The following is a 17,425-nucleotide window of genomic DNA, read 5'->3' on the forward strand; positions in this document are numbered from 1 at the left end:
TCCTCCATTGGACACTAAACTCTGCTTGCGAAGACTTGTTGGGGCAAGCAAAAGCGAAATCGTGATGGCACCACCTTTCGAGCGTGATCTTTACCAGTGTCGCCTTCCTGGCACGTGAAAAGTCATTCGAGTGAGATTGTTGCCAGTGTCGCTGGACTGGCTAATGTGCAGGTGGCACGTAAAATACACCATTTTGAGCGTGGCCATTGCCAGTACCACCTGACTGGCCTTCGTGCCAGTGGCATATAAAAGCACCCACTACACTCTTGGAGTGGTTGGCGTTAGGAAGGGCATCCAGCTGTAGAAACTCTGCCAAATCAGATTGGAGCCTGGTGTAGCCATCTGGATCACCAGTCCTCAGTCAAATCATCCAACCCATGCTAGCATGGAAAGTGGACGTTAAACGATGATGATGATGATGATGATATATATATATTTGCATGAGTGCTTAGATTGTAGCCAGTTTTATGCAAGATGGTAAAGTGAAAGCAGTCAAATTGAACTTTGAACTTTTTCTCTGAAAATATGTATCTGAACGGTTTACAATTCTCTTTATTGTCTTGGTCAAGTTCAGTGCTAAAATGTTTTTCAGATGTTCAAGAGATACTATACTATAGTTGTACTTTTAATAGAAGAATAATCAGTTTCAAACTAATTTCACAAAAGGAGAACATAATTTTTTATTAGATGCCATACATAATTATAAAGTGTACAGGGCATGTGAAAAAGAGCTCATCTAATGCTTATAGGTAACGTTCCCCTGCTCCCACCTATCTGCCTTCACTTTCTTTTGAGATATATGTGATTTGATACCCTGACAAACTGCCATTCAAACATATATGAGTGTAATGTATATATTTATTTCTCAATACATGCTTACATATTGTGTGGTTAAGAAGCTTGCTTCCCAACCATGTCTCTGAAAGTATAATAGCCAAAGTACAAGCAGACTGGAGAAAGTTCAGATAGCTATTACCTCTGTTGGTCATGAAAAGTTTCCCTCCCAGAGAGAAAAATCAGACTGTATGATGCTTAACTATGAATTGCAATGCTACATGGAAGTGAGACATGGGCCCTGAATGCAGAGGGTCTACAAAGACTAGAAAGAAATGAAGCAAGCATGCTTGACTGGATGTGCAATGTCAGTGTGCATGAATGACAGAGTACAATGAGTTAAGATAAAAACTGGGCATAAGAGGAATCTCAGATGTGTGCAGAAAAGAGGGCTGTCTTGGTTTTGACATGTGATGTATAAGGAAGTCTGCTTTCTGTTAACCTTCCTATGATTCCACTGTTTCTCAAGTATGCACTACATACATCATATGAAATTTCCACCTACATCTATCTTACATATCAAGCATGCTGTTTTTCTGAAAGGAGTAGGGTCTTGTCTTTTTTCTTATTAAAGCTTAGACTTTGGTAAATTTAAAACCTTTTAATTCCAGGTTTTGCTTCCATACCTGCAATTTCTTTTCTAATTCTATAAAAGATTCAGGTATTAGAATGAGGTGATCAGCATATAGCAGCCTAAAACTCTATTATGGCCTGGAAAACTATGATGAATTGGAGAGAACTGAACTATATGCACATTAAATTCATTGCTATATTTAAGGTACCAGGCAGTATATTTTGAGGAATGGTATAGTCAATTATGTCAACCAGTCCCTAAATGGCACTTAGTTGACTGAAGAAAGATGGAAAGCAAAAGTTGAGTACAGTAGGATTTGAACTCAAAATATAAAAGCTATAATAAAATCTGTAGAGCATTTAGTCCTACACTCTATTGATTTTGTAATGACAGCAGCAATGGATAAAGTTAGATGCAGATGTGATAGACAATTAACATGACTTACATCAGTGTTTTGAAGGTTGGAGTATATGGAAAGATGTTTCATAGACATATATCATGCAGATGAAGAAAGGCAGTTAAAAAGTTTGACAACTACATGATTTCAGGAATTCATTTTCACTGTCACAAACATTTAGGATAAACACAGCAACACTCAAATAACATACACATATCACCCTCATTTCCAGAAGTTAAATCATAACTAGATTTATTATTTGTCAAGTTCTTAATGTCTTGTGTTTTGAGATTTGATCTGAGAAAGTCGTATTTATCTTTGTGGAAGTTGGAATTTACTTTTACAGACAGACAAACAAAAATGCTTGTTGCTACGGAACACTTTATCTAAATAGTGTCCCAAGTAGACCACTGATTGGAGGTAATTTATGTCCACCTCACCAAAGTTAGCTAGAACAACCAAAAATATGTAGCCAGTTATGAAGGCATCAAACTTGGGGCAATGTGGGATCCATGCTGGAAGAACTACCTAGCTTTTCATCTATGGTGACAGCAGTGGTACTTGCTTTCATTTCCTCTAACATACCAGGTGAAGAGTGTCTGGAATCATGTTGCAGACTTCCTTCCATCTCATCAATGACTTGAGGGTGTAGATTTCTTGTTGATGTCAATTATCATCAAAACCTATTGAGACGAAGCTCCATTACTTCATTCTTCAGGGACTTTTGAACTGCCATTATCACAATCACTATCATCCAATGAACATTCCCTGTTGCCACCATCAGATGGATTCAGGTTTCACAGGAGATGCTTCTTGTGGTACAGAAGTTCAGCACCTCTTCTATTTCTGTTCACCTCTATCTTCAGCAAATTGTGATCATCAAGATCCAAGATCAAATTTATATCATGACTTTTCATACACTTCTGTCGTGGCACCAAACATTTCACAGGCAGTTTTACAAAGTTGCAGTATTATTTCTGAAGAATTTTTCTTCTGCCATCAAAATTAAGGTAAATTTTGATATTAACACCCACATGATTTTCACTAAGAAAAATAAAATTATGGAAGACTACCAAGAGTCACGTGGAGATGAAATGGTTGTACTTCAACCAGGTACTCAAAGACTGGGATAATATAGCCCATTTCCTATAAGTTAAGACGATTATATATATATATATATATATATATATATAGCAATAAGAAAATGGAGGGGATCAAGAGGCGGTATTCATCAACTTTTAGACATTATGTCTATTTATTTATTTTTTTTAAAATGCAATTATAACAGTATACATACATGTGTAACATATTATGCTTTACATATATAATATATAAAAATACCAGTAATTATTAAAATATATAACGTAGAACATAGAAAGTAGAATAATTTCTTACAGCTGTTTCAACCAAGAGGTCATAGTATACCACTTTACTTCCATCCTTTCAGTGAACTGAAGTATTTGGTAGATAAGATTAAGGTACTTGGGTGTGCCTCTGGGCTTCATCAGAGAGTTTAGAAAGTTTCATAAGGTTAAGTTATAAATACATACATATCTATACATTTATATGTATATGTATATGCATAGAAAGGAATCAATTATTATTATTATTAGGTGCATTATATTATACTTTATCTAATAAGAATAATATAATACACCTAATAATAATAATTGATTCCTTTCTATGAATATACATATAAATGTATAGATATGTATTTATGTATCTGTAAAATTGTGTATATATATGTATGTATTTATATTTATAACTTAACCTTATAACTTAACTCTCTGACGACGCTCAGAGGCACACCCAAGTACCTTAATCTTATCTATCAAATACTTCAGTTCACTGAAGGGATGGAAGTAAAGTGGGGTACCATGACCTCTTGGCTGAAACAGCTGTAAGAAACTATTCTACTTTCTCAGGATCAGGGCTAAGTGGCTGCCCAGAAGACGACCAGTTTGGAGGAGAAGGGTCTGGAAGCTCAAAGATCCTGCGAATGGACAGAGATTTAGAGACTTATTACTCGAAGCCTTTGACGAAATAGAGGGAGATGTAGCTTCACACAATGTAGAGGACAACTGGACGTTTCTATGGGACAACCTGCTGAGGGCCACCGACCAGATCTGTGGTTGGTGCAAGGTCCCCTCTCGACCGAAAATAACGTGGTGGTGGAACAATGTTGTTGACAGGGCTATTAGAAAAACAGAAACAGGCTTGGAAAGACTGGAAGAACAGTGGTAGCAGGGAACTGTATCAGACTGCCAGAAGGGAAGCTAGGCAACAGGTTGATGTCATGGGAGAGAAATGTGTTTGCATGGATGATGGTACGCTTGCACTAAACGAGGCTGCAAAGAAAGAGGTTTGGAGACGTCACTACGAAAGATTGCTCAATAAAGAGAATGAATGGGAGAAAGAGAGTCTGCCGAATGTCGACCCAACAGAGGGACCAGCTATCCGAGTTGACAGTACCATGGTAGATAAAGCAATTAAGAGTATGAAGACAAGGAAGGCCCCCGGCCCATCAGGAATCACTGCAGAGATGCTCAAAATATCTGGCAGTGTCGGCTATAGCCTAGTCACCCGTATTGTTAACCAGGTGATACACGAAGAAGTCATACCCAATGACTGGTGTAGCAGCACCATAGTCAACTGCTACAAAGGTAAAGGTGAAGCTTTAGATACAAATAATTACAGAGGTATCAAGCTTTTAGATCAGGTAATGAAAGTCACGGAGAGAGTCATAGCCCAACTAATTAGGGAGCGAATCAATTTAGATGAGATGCAGTTTGGGTTCGTGCCAGGTAAAAGCACCACTGATGCCATTTTTCTGGTAAGACAGCTGCAGGAGAACTACCTAGCCCAGGATAAACCTCTGTACCTGGCTTTCGTTGACATGGAGAAAGCCTTCGACAGGGTACCCCATTCTCTCATCTCTCAATGAGGAAACTAGGGATAGATGAATGGTTAGTGAGAGCTGTGCAAGCCATGTACAGAGATGCTGTCAGTAAGGTGAGGGTTGGCAATGAGTACAGTGAAGAATTCCGGGTGGAGGTAGGGTTCCACCAAGGTTCTGTCCTCAGCCCCCTCCTATTTATCATAGTCCTCCAGTCTATAACAGAGGAATTCAAGACAGGATGCCCCTGCGAGCTCCTCTATACTGATGACCTTGCACCAATTGCTGAGTCACTATCAGAACAAGAAGAGAAGTTTCAGGTGTGGAAGCAAGGACTAGAATCGAAGGGCCTTAGAGTCAACCTAGCTAAAACCAAAGTCCTAATAAGTAGGAAGGTAGACAAAACACAAACCCTTTCGGGTAGATGGCCCTGCTCGATCTGTAGAAAAGGCATAGGTAGAAACTCTATAAGATGCACCCAGTGCAAGCTATGGACACATAGGAGGTGCAGCAATATCAAAGGAAGGTTAACTAGGAAGTTAGTTTTCATTTGTAGCAGATGTTCAGGAGCAATAAACACTGTGAATGTGCAGAAAACAACTTCTGTCACATTTCAGGGAGAAAAACTAGAAGTGGTTGATAGCTTCTGCTATCTTGGTGACCAAATTAGTAGTGGGGGTGGGTGCGCTGAAAGTGTAGCTGCTAGAATAAGAATAGCCTGGGCAAAGTTCAGAGAGTTCTTACCTCTGCTGGCGACAAAGGGTCTCTGTCTCAGAGTAAAAGGCAGACTGTATGATGCATGTGTACGAACAGCCATGCTTCATAGCAGTGAAACATGGGCCGTGACTGCTGAGGACATGCATAGGCTCGCAAGGAATGAAGCCAGTATGCTCTGATGGATGTGTAATGTCAGTGTGCATACTCAACAGTGTGTAAGTACCTTGAGAGAAAAGTTGAACTTACGAAGCATCAGTTGTAGTGTGCAAGAGAGACGATTGCGCTGGTATGGACATGTAGTGAGAATGGATGAGGATAGCTGTGTGTAAAAGTGCCACACCCTAGCAGTTGAGGGAACCTATGGAAGAGGTAGGCCCAGGAAGACCCTGGGATGAGGTGGTGAGGCACGACCATCGAACATTGGGCCTCTCCGAGGCGATGACTTCTGACCGAGACCTTTGGAAATATGCTGCGCGTGAGAAGACCCGGCAAGCCAAGTGAGACCTAAATCGAAGGCCTCAGGCAGCCCACTTATACATACCTTCCTTTATTGGACACTAAACTCCGCTTGCGAATACCTGTTGAGGCAAGTGAAATCAAAATTGAATTAAATTCGACGACTGGCACCCATGCCAACGTCGTCTCCTTCATTGGAAACGAAACTCTGCTTGCGAAGACCTATTGGGGCAAGCGAAAACGAAACCGTCAATGGCACCTGTGCCCAGCATCGCCTTCCTGGCACTTGTACCGGATGGCATGTGTAAAGACATTCGAGCGAGATCATTGCCAGTGTCGCCAAACTGGCTCCTGTTCAGGTGGCACGTAAAATACACCATTTTGAGCATGGCCGTTGCCAGTACTGCGTGACTGGCCTTCGTGCCGGTGGCACGTAAAAGCACCCACTACACTCTCTAAGTGGTTGGCATTAGGAAGGGCATCCAGCTGTAGAAACTCTGCCAAATCAGATTGGAGCCTGGTGTAGCCATCTGGTTTCACCAGTCCTCAGTCAAATCGTCCAACCCATGCTAGCATGGAAAGCGGATGTTAAACGACGATGATGATGTTCTACGTTATATATTTTAATAATTACTGGTATTTTTATATTTTATATATTATATACGTAAAGCATATGCTATACATGTATGTATACTGTTATAATTGTTTGTTTTTTTAATAAATAAATAGACATAATTGTTGTGACCCCTTCAGTCATGACTGACCATGAGATTGCACCTAGAAAGTTACCCACCGAGGCACAAGTCTGGGTAAGGTTGTTTATGGAAGACCAGCAGTAGCCCATGCATAGCAGCCTTCCCTCTCCATGCCACCAATGTTATCCAAGGAAAAGGCAAATGCCGATACAGCTTGCCACCAGTGACATCGCAGTTCATTTATTAACGTGCAAGTGGCTGAGCACTCCACAGACGTGTACACTTAACATAGTTCTCAGGGAGATTCAGCATGACACAGAATGTAACAAGGCTGGCCCTTTGAAATACAAGTACAACAGAAACAGGAAGAAAGAGTGAGAGAAGGTTGTGATGAAAGAGTACAGCAGGGTTCACCACCACCCCCTGCCAGAACCTTGTGGAGCTTTAGGTGTTTTTGCTCAATAAACACTTACAATGCCTGGTCTGGGAATTGAAACCGCGATCCTACGACCGTGAGTCCGCTGCCCTAACCACTGGGCCATTGTGCCTCCACAAATAGACATAATATAATGTCTAAAAGTTGATGAATACCACCTCTTGATCCCCTCCATTTTCTTATTGCCGTATAAATTAAGGGTAAAACAACTTTTTACCCTCACCCATTTATTACATTCAGTAGTGTAACTGCAATACAATGGAAAAACACTTGTGTATTAATAATTGGGTATCCTACCAGCAGTATATTGGATAGATATTATCCCTTGGTTGGATTCTAACTCTCTTGGAATTATATATATATATATATATAAGAGAGTTGACCACTAAGTGAACATCCATTTTGCTAGAAGACCACCTATAGTCTGACCACTAAGAAAAGATTGTTCTCAAGAAAATTCGGCAAACACCAGAACATAAGCGAGCAAGACAAATGAAAATATACAAAATATAAAGACCGGTTTCGTTGTTATCACTTATGTAATTGTCCGCAACTCTTCAGTATGATCGTCTTGGCAATATAATTTGCAGAACTATACACGAGACGTCTGCATGAGATTGAACATGTATATAGTTCTACTAATTACATTTGAGGTTCTATTTCAAAAGTCTTCATTCTGGCGCACCAAAATGCCGGAAATAATTCTCTGCAATGAATTTTGCCAGTTAGAGAACATGGTTATTTAAATTTAAATAATAGGGGTGAAAAATTGAATATTAATTTGAGTAATATCAATTTAAAACCAGTGGCCTAGCAAATTGAAAAATTATATTACACATATATAAGAGGGTTGACCACTAAGTGGACATCCATTTTGCTAACAGAAGACCACCTATGGTCTGACCACGAAGAAAAGATTGTTCACTTAGTGGTCAACCCTCTTTTATATATGTAATATAATTTTTCTGAATCTTCAGATTTTTCAATTTGCTATTAATTGATATTAATCAAATTAGTATTCAATTTTTCACCCTTATAATTTAAATTTATGTGTATATATATATATATATATATATATATATTTGGTAGTCTTCCGTAATTTTTTTCCTTAGTGAAAATCGTGGAGCATTTGTTGTGGTAGTCAAAGAATAATGTTGAAACTTTGACCTACAAGTATAGGCGCAACCCCATGGTTCCGGGTTCAGTCCCACTGAGTGCCACCTTGGGCAAGTGTCTTCTACTATAGCCTCGGGCCGACCAAAGCCTTGTGAGTGGATTTGGTAGACGGAAACTGAAAGAAGCTCGTCGTATATATGTATATATATATATATGTGTGTGTGTGTGTGTGTGTGTGTGTGTGTGTATGTTTGTGTTTGTCCCCCTAGCATTGCTAGACAACCGATGCTGGTGTGTTTATGTCCCCGTCAACTAGCGGTTCGGCAAAAAGAGACCGATAGAATAAGTACTAGGCTTACAAAGAATAAGTCCCAGGGTCGATTTTCTCGACTAAAGGCGGTGCTCCAGAGTACAGCAATTAGTGATTATTGACCCTTCCGTGATGTATTCGTTATAAGTTCCTCCGTGCTCTATATTCTCGATTAAAACATTATTTCGACAGAGTAAAGTATGTTGTATACATTAAAGTTGTGATGCAGCAATGAGTAAAGTTTGTTTGAATTACTGAGATGAGTCACTACTGTAACTGATATGTTTGATCTAGTATCCTAATCTCGGTCATCAAAGTCACATTTCCGACGTTGTATCCTCCAACCTTCTTACGAGGCCATAAGCGTGAAATTAATCTTGGCTGCAGGCAATATAAGCCAATAATCAGGGTCAAGCGGAACAAGTAGGATAATATTCGTGAATTTATCTTCGTAGATTGAATAATGGGCTCGGTTTGAAATTCCGAGAGCGTTACCAAATACGAAATTCGAAGGTCGGAGAGAACAACGGCCGCAACATTAATAACATTAGCCTGAAAACAAAAGTATATTAAAAACATTGGGTGAATCAGAAATAACCTATGGAAACCAAATTTTTATCTTGAAAAAGAGATTGTCCAAATCTTAATTCTTGGGAAATATACTCACGAGAAAACACTTAAAATTGACAAATTCTATTCTTTAATGCCTAGAAAAAAAGGAAAGAAAAAGCATGATGCAAGGGAGGTAATTGAATACCGGTGAAAATATTTTCCTGTCGCGTTGGAAAATAAATCCATCTTTGTTTTTGTTTTTTACATATCTTTCCTTTCCTTTTAGGTGCCATGTCCAGAATGCAGGACATAGGCGATCACTATCCTGCTACAATTCTCTCTTCTTTCTTTTCTGTAACAGTTCCACTTTCTGGTGTTTAATGCCTCTTTCTTCCGACCAGTTCGTCAAGCTTGACATCCATATCATTCTTCTCCTTCTGCGTTTTTTCCCTTCAACCTTTCCAGTCCCGGTCATTGCTAAATTCTCTAGGCCTTCTTTCCTCATCACATGACCAAGAAATCTATTGTTCGACCAATATCTCACGAAGCAGTTTCCTATTTACTGCAGCCTGGGTCATTAGATACTTTGTCCATGCTATTCTTAATATTCTCCTTAAGAACAACATTTCACTGCTCACTAAGTACCTTCTCATTTCTGAAGTTATATAGACCATATCTCACTTCCATTCATTAACACATGGTAGAAATAGCAGTTCAATATACAGATCCTGGTCTTGAATCTCAGAGAGACGGTTCTCAAGATGTTATAACAGAAGGCCATTGTTGACCAAAATACTGGTATGGTATCTTGTGTCTCCCATTATAAATTTAGATCCAGTCAAACAAAGTATCAAGTCGAAGACAAAGTGAGCTAACAAATCTGAATAACAATTATTTACAGGCTCAAAGTTTAGCTCTCTTTAACTATCTCTAGCATAGTGTATCGTCCGCCGTGTTGTATGTGGGAGGCAGCGAGCTACTGCTAGTGAGGTGAGCTGCTTATAGCGTGAGACGCACGTGGGGAACAGAGAGACTGAACAAGCTCAAGATCTGTCTTAGGTGTCCTTCCGGAAAGGCTTACTCTCTTGTTGTGCATGCTCACCTGAAGTTTGTGAGATCTTGCTCCGGTCTCGAGCAGATAATGGTTGCCAGTGAGATCTCAATATGGCGTGTCTGTGCGACACTACACTGTTATACAATTCTGAGAATGCAGATTTTGCCACTATTTATCTTTTTATCTCCTTCACACATCTTGCATCTTCTCTGATCAAAGTTCCAAGAAGGATGATACTTGCTTAATGATTTGACCGTTCACTTTCAGCATGCACTTTGGGCTTCCTTTCTTTGTTACCACCATACACTCTGTCTTCTTGCAATTTATGAACAGACTCTTCCTCTCCCTTTCTCTGAGTACTACATCCAAAAGTCTCTGAAGTTCGTTTTCTGATTCTGCAAGTAAGACTGTGTCATCTTCATATCTTACATTTGTTTCTACCTCCTACTCTAAGATCTTTTTCCTTCTCCAGTTCTCTTATGATCAATTCGCTATAGTAATTGAAGAGGTCTGGTGACATAACACATCCTTGTTTGACTCTTCTTTTGATGTGAGTGTATTCACTACATTTTCTGCCCACCTTGGTTAGTTCCAATACAGGCTCTCTGCAAGATATGGAGGTCTTTCCCATGCAGATCAAGGTTACTGATTTCTTTAAATAACATGCCATCTCTTACTTTGTTGAAGGCTTTTGTGTAATCTATGAAACATGAAAACACCTTTTGCATTCAACTTTAGTTTACATTGGTGTGTACATACCACTGGTACATGGTCACCCTCACAGTCTGCTCCTGGATATATTTTTTGCATGTCTCACTGATCTTTTAAATCTGTCATTGATGGAAATATCATCAATCTGGTTTCTTGAGCTGTCACCAGAGCCCTTCTATGTGTGAATTATTCTAGGGTACTCCTTAAACCATTTGCTTGTAATAATCATATTCTTTGCCTCATACCACCATATCCATCTTTCACCTTACTCATTTTTCTTGCCAATTCCATACTGACCAATTGCTTTGACATCCTGCCCACAATCCACTTTTGCATTCTCCCATGATAATATTAATTTTAACTGATTTGCACTGAAATTTGGCTTCTGCCAAGGTCTTATAAAAGGTATCAATCTCCTCTTCTGTGCTATCTGCTCTGGGTGGATAAACAACTATGATGGATATGTTAAATGGATGTCTTTGCACTTTGAGCTGAAGGACTCTTTCATTAAAGCGATGTCACATGTGTAACAAAAAGGAGGGGAATTGTCAGTGAAGTTGACTCAATAAAAAACAAAGGATCTTTTTAAATTCTTTCAATCCACAAAGACAGTTTCAAATTTTCACCAGATTTTTTTCAACTTTTCTACACTGATGATGAAAATCATCATTTTTTTTTTTTTTTCAGAAATTATTAATAAAAAAAAGTTGCAAGCCTTTAATTTAAGATAGGAGGATGAGCTTCTGCTTTAGAAGTATTAGAAGAGGAAATATCCATAATACCATGTGAAGTTGTGATAGCTAAAAGCCTATCAGAGAGCAGAGTACTACTACTCAGTTGGCCAACTTGACATGATATTATTATGATTAATGGATATTTTCAATTCCAACAACTCTATCACACATACTTATCCTTCTACCTTTATCTCTTTCATTTCCTCTGAACTGGTGATTTTTCATGAGATGACCATGAACAAAATTCAGGCTCTGACAGATAGACTTGCACTATTGCAATTGCCTCAATGTTGTATTTCCCTCGGGAGACTCGCAGAGAAAGACGAGTTGTACAATTTAATTATTACATTTATTATTCAATTACATACAAAGAACGCACTCACCCAATGTTCGTTGTAGATAAACAAGAATCATGTCCGCCATATATATCAATGACATTTTACTACCCCAGTCATTCAGAACAACAACAATGAAACAATGAACTCAGACGAACCACAGTGACACACGGAACGTCAGACGAATAACATATCCAACAGTCCATATAACACTCAATATGCTGTGCACTTGAAGTCTCATGTCTAAAGGACTTTAAGTAATCATTCATTCAGTCCTCATGGGAGATCTATAACATTTTGTTGATAACACAACTGTTTTGGTGCTAATGTACACAAATGCACTTGGCCATGTTCTTTCAAATTGGCTGCTTAAACACAGGAAAAGAGCATCTTATTTGTCAGTAAAGTATTTTTGCCATTTCTTGGGATGAAGAACCTTCACCATTTACATTGAGCATAAACCATTAACCTATGCATTATAATCCAAAATAGATATTTCCCAAAATACATTAGACACCTTGATTATATTTCACAGTTTTTCTGTGGATATTTGTCATATCAAGGGTGCTGAAAATACTGTAGCAGACACGCTATGAAATTATAATTGTTTATTATCAATAGCAAATTGGTCATCTGATGACCAATTTGCTGTTAGTAATAAACAATTATTAACTTCCCAATCTCCATTTTCTTCTTTTAAATGAATATAAACTAAATGTTTTTATATATACCTATTATTTTAAGGAAATTCATTCTCCAAAAATACTAGGTATTGAACCAGTATTTCCTTGGATGAAACCATCACTTCATGAGGTTAACACAACCTCGAATTAAATTTAAATATATATATTTACTCTTTTACTTGTTTCAGTCATTTGACTGTGGCCATGCAGGAGCACCACCTTTAGTCGAGCAAATCGACTCCAGGACTTATTCTTTATAAGCCTAATACTTATTCTATTGGTCTCTTTTGCCAAACCACTAAGTTATGGGGATGTAAACACACCAGCATCGGTTGTCAAGTGATATTGGTGGGAACAAACACAGACACACATATATATACATATACATATATACGAAGGTCTTCTTTCAGTTTCCGTCTACCAAATCCACTCACAAGGCGTTGGTCAGCCCGTGGCTATAGTAGAAGACACTTGCCCAAGGTGCTATACTGTGGGACCGAACCAGTAACCATGTGGTTGGTAAGCAAGCTACTTACCACACAGCCACTCCTGTGCCTGTAAATAAATATATATATATATATAGGTTGAAAATATGTAAAGAAAAATGAAGAAAAATGCCTTCGTTTCACATAGTTTAATATTTTTTTATATAAATATATACATACTATATGGGTGTTATAAAATCCAATCGGTTTTCACTATTTAATTTAGCTTTTCAAGGGGCATTGTATAGTAATTAATTCGCATGATGAGGGGGTTTCACCATCTTGGTTGTTTGAAAAATAAGGAAGGATTTAGAGAGTGAACCAAGGGAGGTATTGGGTGTCAAGGGGGATAACTGATTCCTTAGTATAGTTTCTGAGGTTGTCAGGTTTGAATATTGTGGTGTGGTTTATATTTTTGAATGAATAAGTTTTCTTTATTTAGTCGTTCTTGCACTGATACAGGGGGAAGATAAGGTACTTCGGCGTTTTATCACTTGCGCATCTGTCAAGATGTGTGCTCAGTGCAATTTGCCTGTACTGGTGGAAGCGAATCTGTTCTTTATGCACCGTGACTCTGCGTCTCAAAGAAAGGCTCGTTTGGCCTACATAGTTATGGCTACAACCTGAGCAGGTAAGGACATAGATAAGGTTGTGGGAGGCACATGTGAAGTTAGTTTTGATTGAGAATTTTTGTCCTTGCTGGAATGTGAATTCCGAGCCTTCACTTAGGTGTGGGCATGTACCACAATTAGGTCGTCTGCATTTTTTAACTGTTGGTATTGTATGTATTGAGTATAGTGTTGCATTTGTAAGGAGTCTCTTGAGTGATTTGTCTTGTCTTTTACATTTTAGTAATTTGTGTTTATTTAGGATGCTGTTCATTTTCAGGTCCTGAGTGAGTATAGGAAGATTTTGTATAATTGTGTTGTATGCTTCGTTGTTTCTAGGATTGTGGGTTGATATGTATGGGAGTGATTTGAGGTGAGGTGTGGTGTTTTGTTTTGTTGTTCTTAGTGTGTTTGTGTCCAATTTCTTGGCAAGTTCAATTCCATGGTCTATAAGTGTAGCTGGGTATTGATGTTCAATGAGTGCTATTTTGAGTTCTTGCAATCGAAGTTCCCAAGTGGTTGTGTCAGATACAATCGTACAAATCCTTTTTGCTAGATTGAATGGAATATTTATTTTGCTGTGTTTAGAATGGCATGAACTGAAAAGGAGATACTGCTTAGAGTCTGTTGGCTTGTAGTAAATGTCAGTTGCGATGATATTGTTGGACATTTTTAAAATCAAGATGTCCAGAAAAGGGAGTTATTCCTTGCTATATTCCATGGTAAACTGGATGTTGGGATTGATACTGTTCAGTGTGGATTTGAAAAACAGCAGATTATCATAGGCTTCATTCCAGATGATAAAACAATCGTCTAAATTTCTTTTCCAGTTTTCTCTTATATAGTGGTGGAATGGTGGTCCAAATTTTTGGAGTGAGAGTTCATACAAGGTAGATTCAAAGTAAGCCATTATTAGGTTCGCCAGAACAGGCGCAGCTTTAGTACCCATCGCAATACCGCATTTTTGGCGGAAGTATGTTGTATTGAATATGAAGTAATTGTTTTGAAGGATGAACTTCAGGGGTTCAATGATAAATGTCTGGTTTATGCGGTCCGGTAGAACTTCGGGGTGTTTTTCCAACCAGAATTTTATTGCCTCTATTCCATAGCCGTGTGGAATGTTAGTGTAGAGGTTGATGACATCAAAGGAGACTAATAGAGCTTCTTCGCTGGTGGTTTTTGGTAGGTGCTCTAGCATGTCCAGATTGTCTCTAATGAAACTTTTGATGTATTTGAGATAGGGCTTCAGTAATATGTCGAGAAAGTTGCTAAGGCGGTGTTTCACAGGCTGGACCAGCAATAATAGGCCTTAATTTTAAGTCTTCTGGTGTTGGAATATTTATGCACAGGCCTGGATTCAATTTGCAGGACATTAGTGATTGATTGACTCTTGTGAATTTTGTGGAGGCCATAGAAAAGGCTGGGTTTGCATTTGAAGTTGGTAATATAGTCTTTTTCTTTTTCTGTTAGGCTTTTTCCGTGTTTGAGTATTAGAGTTTCCAGATTTTTTAAAGTTTTTTGCTGCCTGTAATTTGCAACTTTTTCATAGAAGGAGTTATTTTCTAGTATGGACAGTGCTAGCTTTTTGTTGTACTCTGTGTCCATCAATACTACAGCACTCCCTTTGTCTGCTTCTTTGATTGTCAGGTCTTTGTCATTTTTTAGTTGTAGTAGTTGCTTCCATTGTGTGTTGATGAAGTTGGGTATGATTTTTGATTTGTAGAAAGTGTGAGGAAAATTTTGGATACGGTTGCAGAAGTCATCTAGTGTTTTATTCCTTCCTTTGGGTGGTAGATAATTACTTTTGTTTCTCACTAGTGATTCGTCTTCGTTGTTGTAGTTGTTAAGTGCTTCTATCAAACGAAGCTTTCTGCAGAATTCTGCAATATTATCTTTAATTTCATTGATGTTGGGTCTTCGTGGGGTAGGTGTAAATTTTAATCCTTTAGTTAAAATATGGATTTTTGTAGTGGAGAGAGTTTTCTTAGATAGATTGATTATTGTGGGTTTCTCCCGTATGATATGTTCCAACGTGTGTCCCTGTGTCTCTCTCCTCTGTCTAAAAAATGTTGTTTGTTGTAATTAGGTTGGAGGGGGTTCTCAGTGTTAGGGTTGTTATTGTGAGGGTATTGTTGTGCAGGTGGATTGGGTGGGATTGTATGGTGTGTGTGTGTTTATGAATGAATGAGTTGTAGGGGTATTTGGCCCTGTTTGGGATGCTGTGAAATTGTTCTATTTGTCTAGTTGAGAGAATTGTAGTTCTGAAAGGTGAATTCCTGTGTTGAGGAGTCGGGAGGATGCCCTGTCTGTTTGTAGCTTTTGGAGGGAAAGAATTGAAATAATAGTCATTATTATTGTTATTAATATTATTATTATTATACCTAATCCTGGGGTGTTTTTTTACTGGTGTTTCTTATTATTGGATGGTTCTTATTGGTATTTCTTAATAATGGGGGGTTCCTATTGTGAGGTTGGTGGTGGCTGACATCCCAGTGGTGGGGTGGTTTTGTGTGTCTGTGTTGAAAGTTTGATCTGGGTGTACGATTATTGGTTTCAGTGGATGTATTTGTTTTGGATTTTTTTAGGAAAGGGTTGTCTGAGGTATAGTCTTTTTTGAATTGACATTCGTAGTTAAGGAAAAAATTGATATTGTTTTCCCATCATTGTAGGGTAATAATTTCTTCCGATTCACAGTCGTCTTTCCATAGTTTAATAACATTTTGTAGAAGTTGTTCATTGGCATGTATCGTAAATTAATGTGTTCATCTCATCATCGATCGTTTTATATTTTTGTTCATGATTCTGAGCTCTGAGTTTAAGTAATTCAATTTCTGTTCTCATTTTTTCTAATGTTAGTTTCTCTCTGAGTATTCGTTGTTCTGGTTTGTCAGGGATGGGTTTGAGTTGGAATTTGCGAGGTAAGATTAATGGTGTGGAGTTGATCCATTTTTCGTATATTTGTGCTTTATTGTTATTTTTTTATCATGTTCCAGAATGAGAGCTTTCTGGTGTTGAGATTTTTGGTCCAAGTGTGACTAATGCGATTTTTAACTATGCATGCTGAGAGTGGTGTGTTTTCATTTGGGGTAGGTGATTTTTGTGGTGTATCCCTTGGTTCATTCTCTAAATCCTTCCTTATTTTTCAAACAACCAGGATGGTGAAACCCCCTCATCATGCGAATTAATCACTATACAATACCCCTTGAAAAGCTAAATTAAATAGCGAAAACTGGTTGGATTTTACAACACCCATATAATATGTATATATTTATATTACAAAATATTAAACTATGCGAAACGGAAGGCATTTTTCTTCATTTTTCTTGACATATTTTCAACTCATAATTTTACCACATGTTGTTTACTGAATCTCCAGTATTTTTGCTCCTTATCTCTCTCTCTCTCTCTCTCTCTCTCTCTCTCTCTCTATATATATATATATATATATATATATATATATATATATATCAATTTAGATAAGAGCTATAACGCGATCCATGGTAAAAACTTTTTTAATGACCTATGTACATTTCGATGCAATATCCCGACACACTCCTGTATGTTATAAAATATGAATTCTATTTCATACTTTTTTCTAAGGGTGACCTAGTTAACAAAATTACATATAGAGCTTTCAGATGTCAACATATGAGTAAACATACGTTTTTATTTTTTTAATCTATTTTGGAGAGGTTAGTTAACTACATACTAGGATATTTTAACTTGATTTAGCTTTAACTACATACCGGGATATTATATTAAATTTGTTTAGCTTTAATTTCATATAATCTTTTCATATATGTACAATGGTAAGTTTGGTTCCTACTTTATT

General features: G+C 37.9%; 2 protein-coding genes and 1 pseudogene across 5 annotated transcripts in view; all 3 read right to left on the minus strand.

Annotated features, from left to right (window-relative positions):
• LOC106871254 (guanine nucleotide-binding protein subunit beta-like protein 1) overlaps nucleotides 1–17,425 on the minus strand; it is a 32,804-nt gene that overhangs the window by 4,051 nt on the left and 11,328 nt on the right. Inside the window, exon 1 of one of the 4 annotated variants that reach the window (XM_014917609.3) lies at nucleotides 11,866–11,953. The exons of 1 other annotated variant lie outside the window; for it this stretch is intronic. In XM_014917609.3, coding sequence (XP_014773095.2) covers nucleotides 11,866–11,920 — 55 coding nt within the window. In that variant the 5' untranslated portion in view covers nucleotides 11,921–11,953. Of the gene's footprint in view, nucleotides 1–8,480; nucleotides 8,960–9,098; nucleotides 9,192–11,865; nucleotides 11,954–17,425 lie in introns of those variants that run through there. 2 more of the 4 variants (XM_014917610.3, XM_014917611.3) reach the window with 2 other exon arrangements.
• On the minus strand, nucleotides 1,860–10,557 carry LOC149131819 (uncharacterized; annotated as a pseudogene).
• LOC149131820 (uncharacterized) lies at nucleotides 14,294–14,791 on the minus strand. Its single transcript, XM_089366411.1, has one exon. The coding sequence runs from the start codon at nucleotides 14,789–14,791 to the stop codon at nucleotides 14,294–14,296; it is 498 nt and encodes a 165-aa protein (XP_089222537.1).

The sequence above is a fragment of the Octopus bimaculoides genome, chromosome 19 (genome assembly GCF_046866305.1).
Source record: "Octopus bimaculoides isolate indiv1 chromosome 19, ASM4686630v1, whole genome shotgun sequence".
Taxonomy (NCBI): Eukaryota; Metazoa; Mollusca; class Cephalopoda; order Octopoda; family Octopodidae; genus Octopus; species Octopus bimaculoides.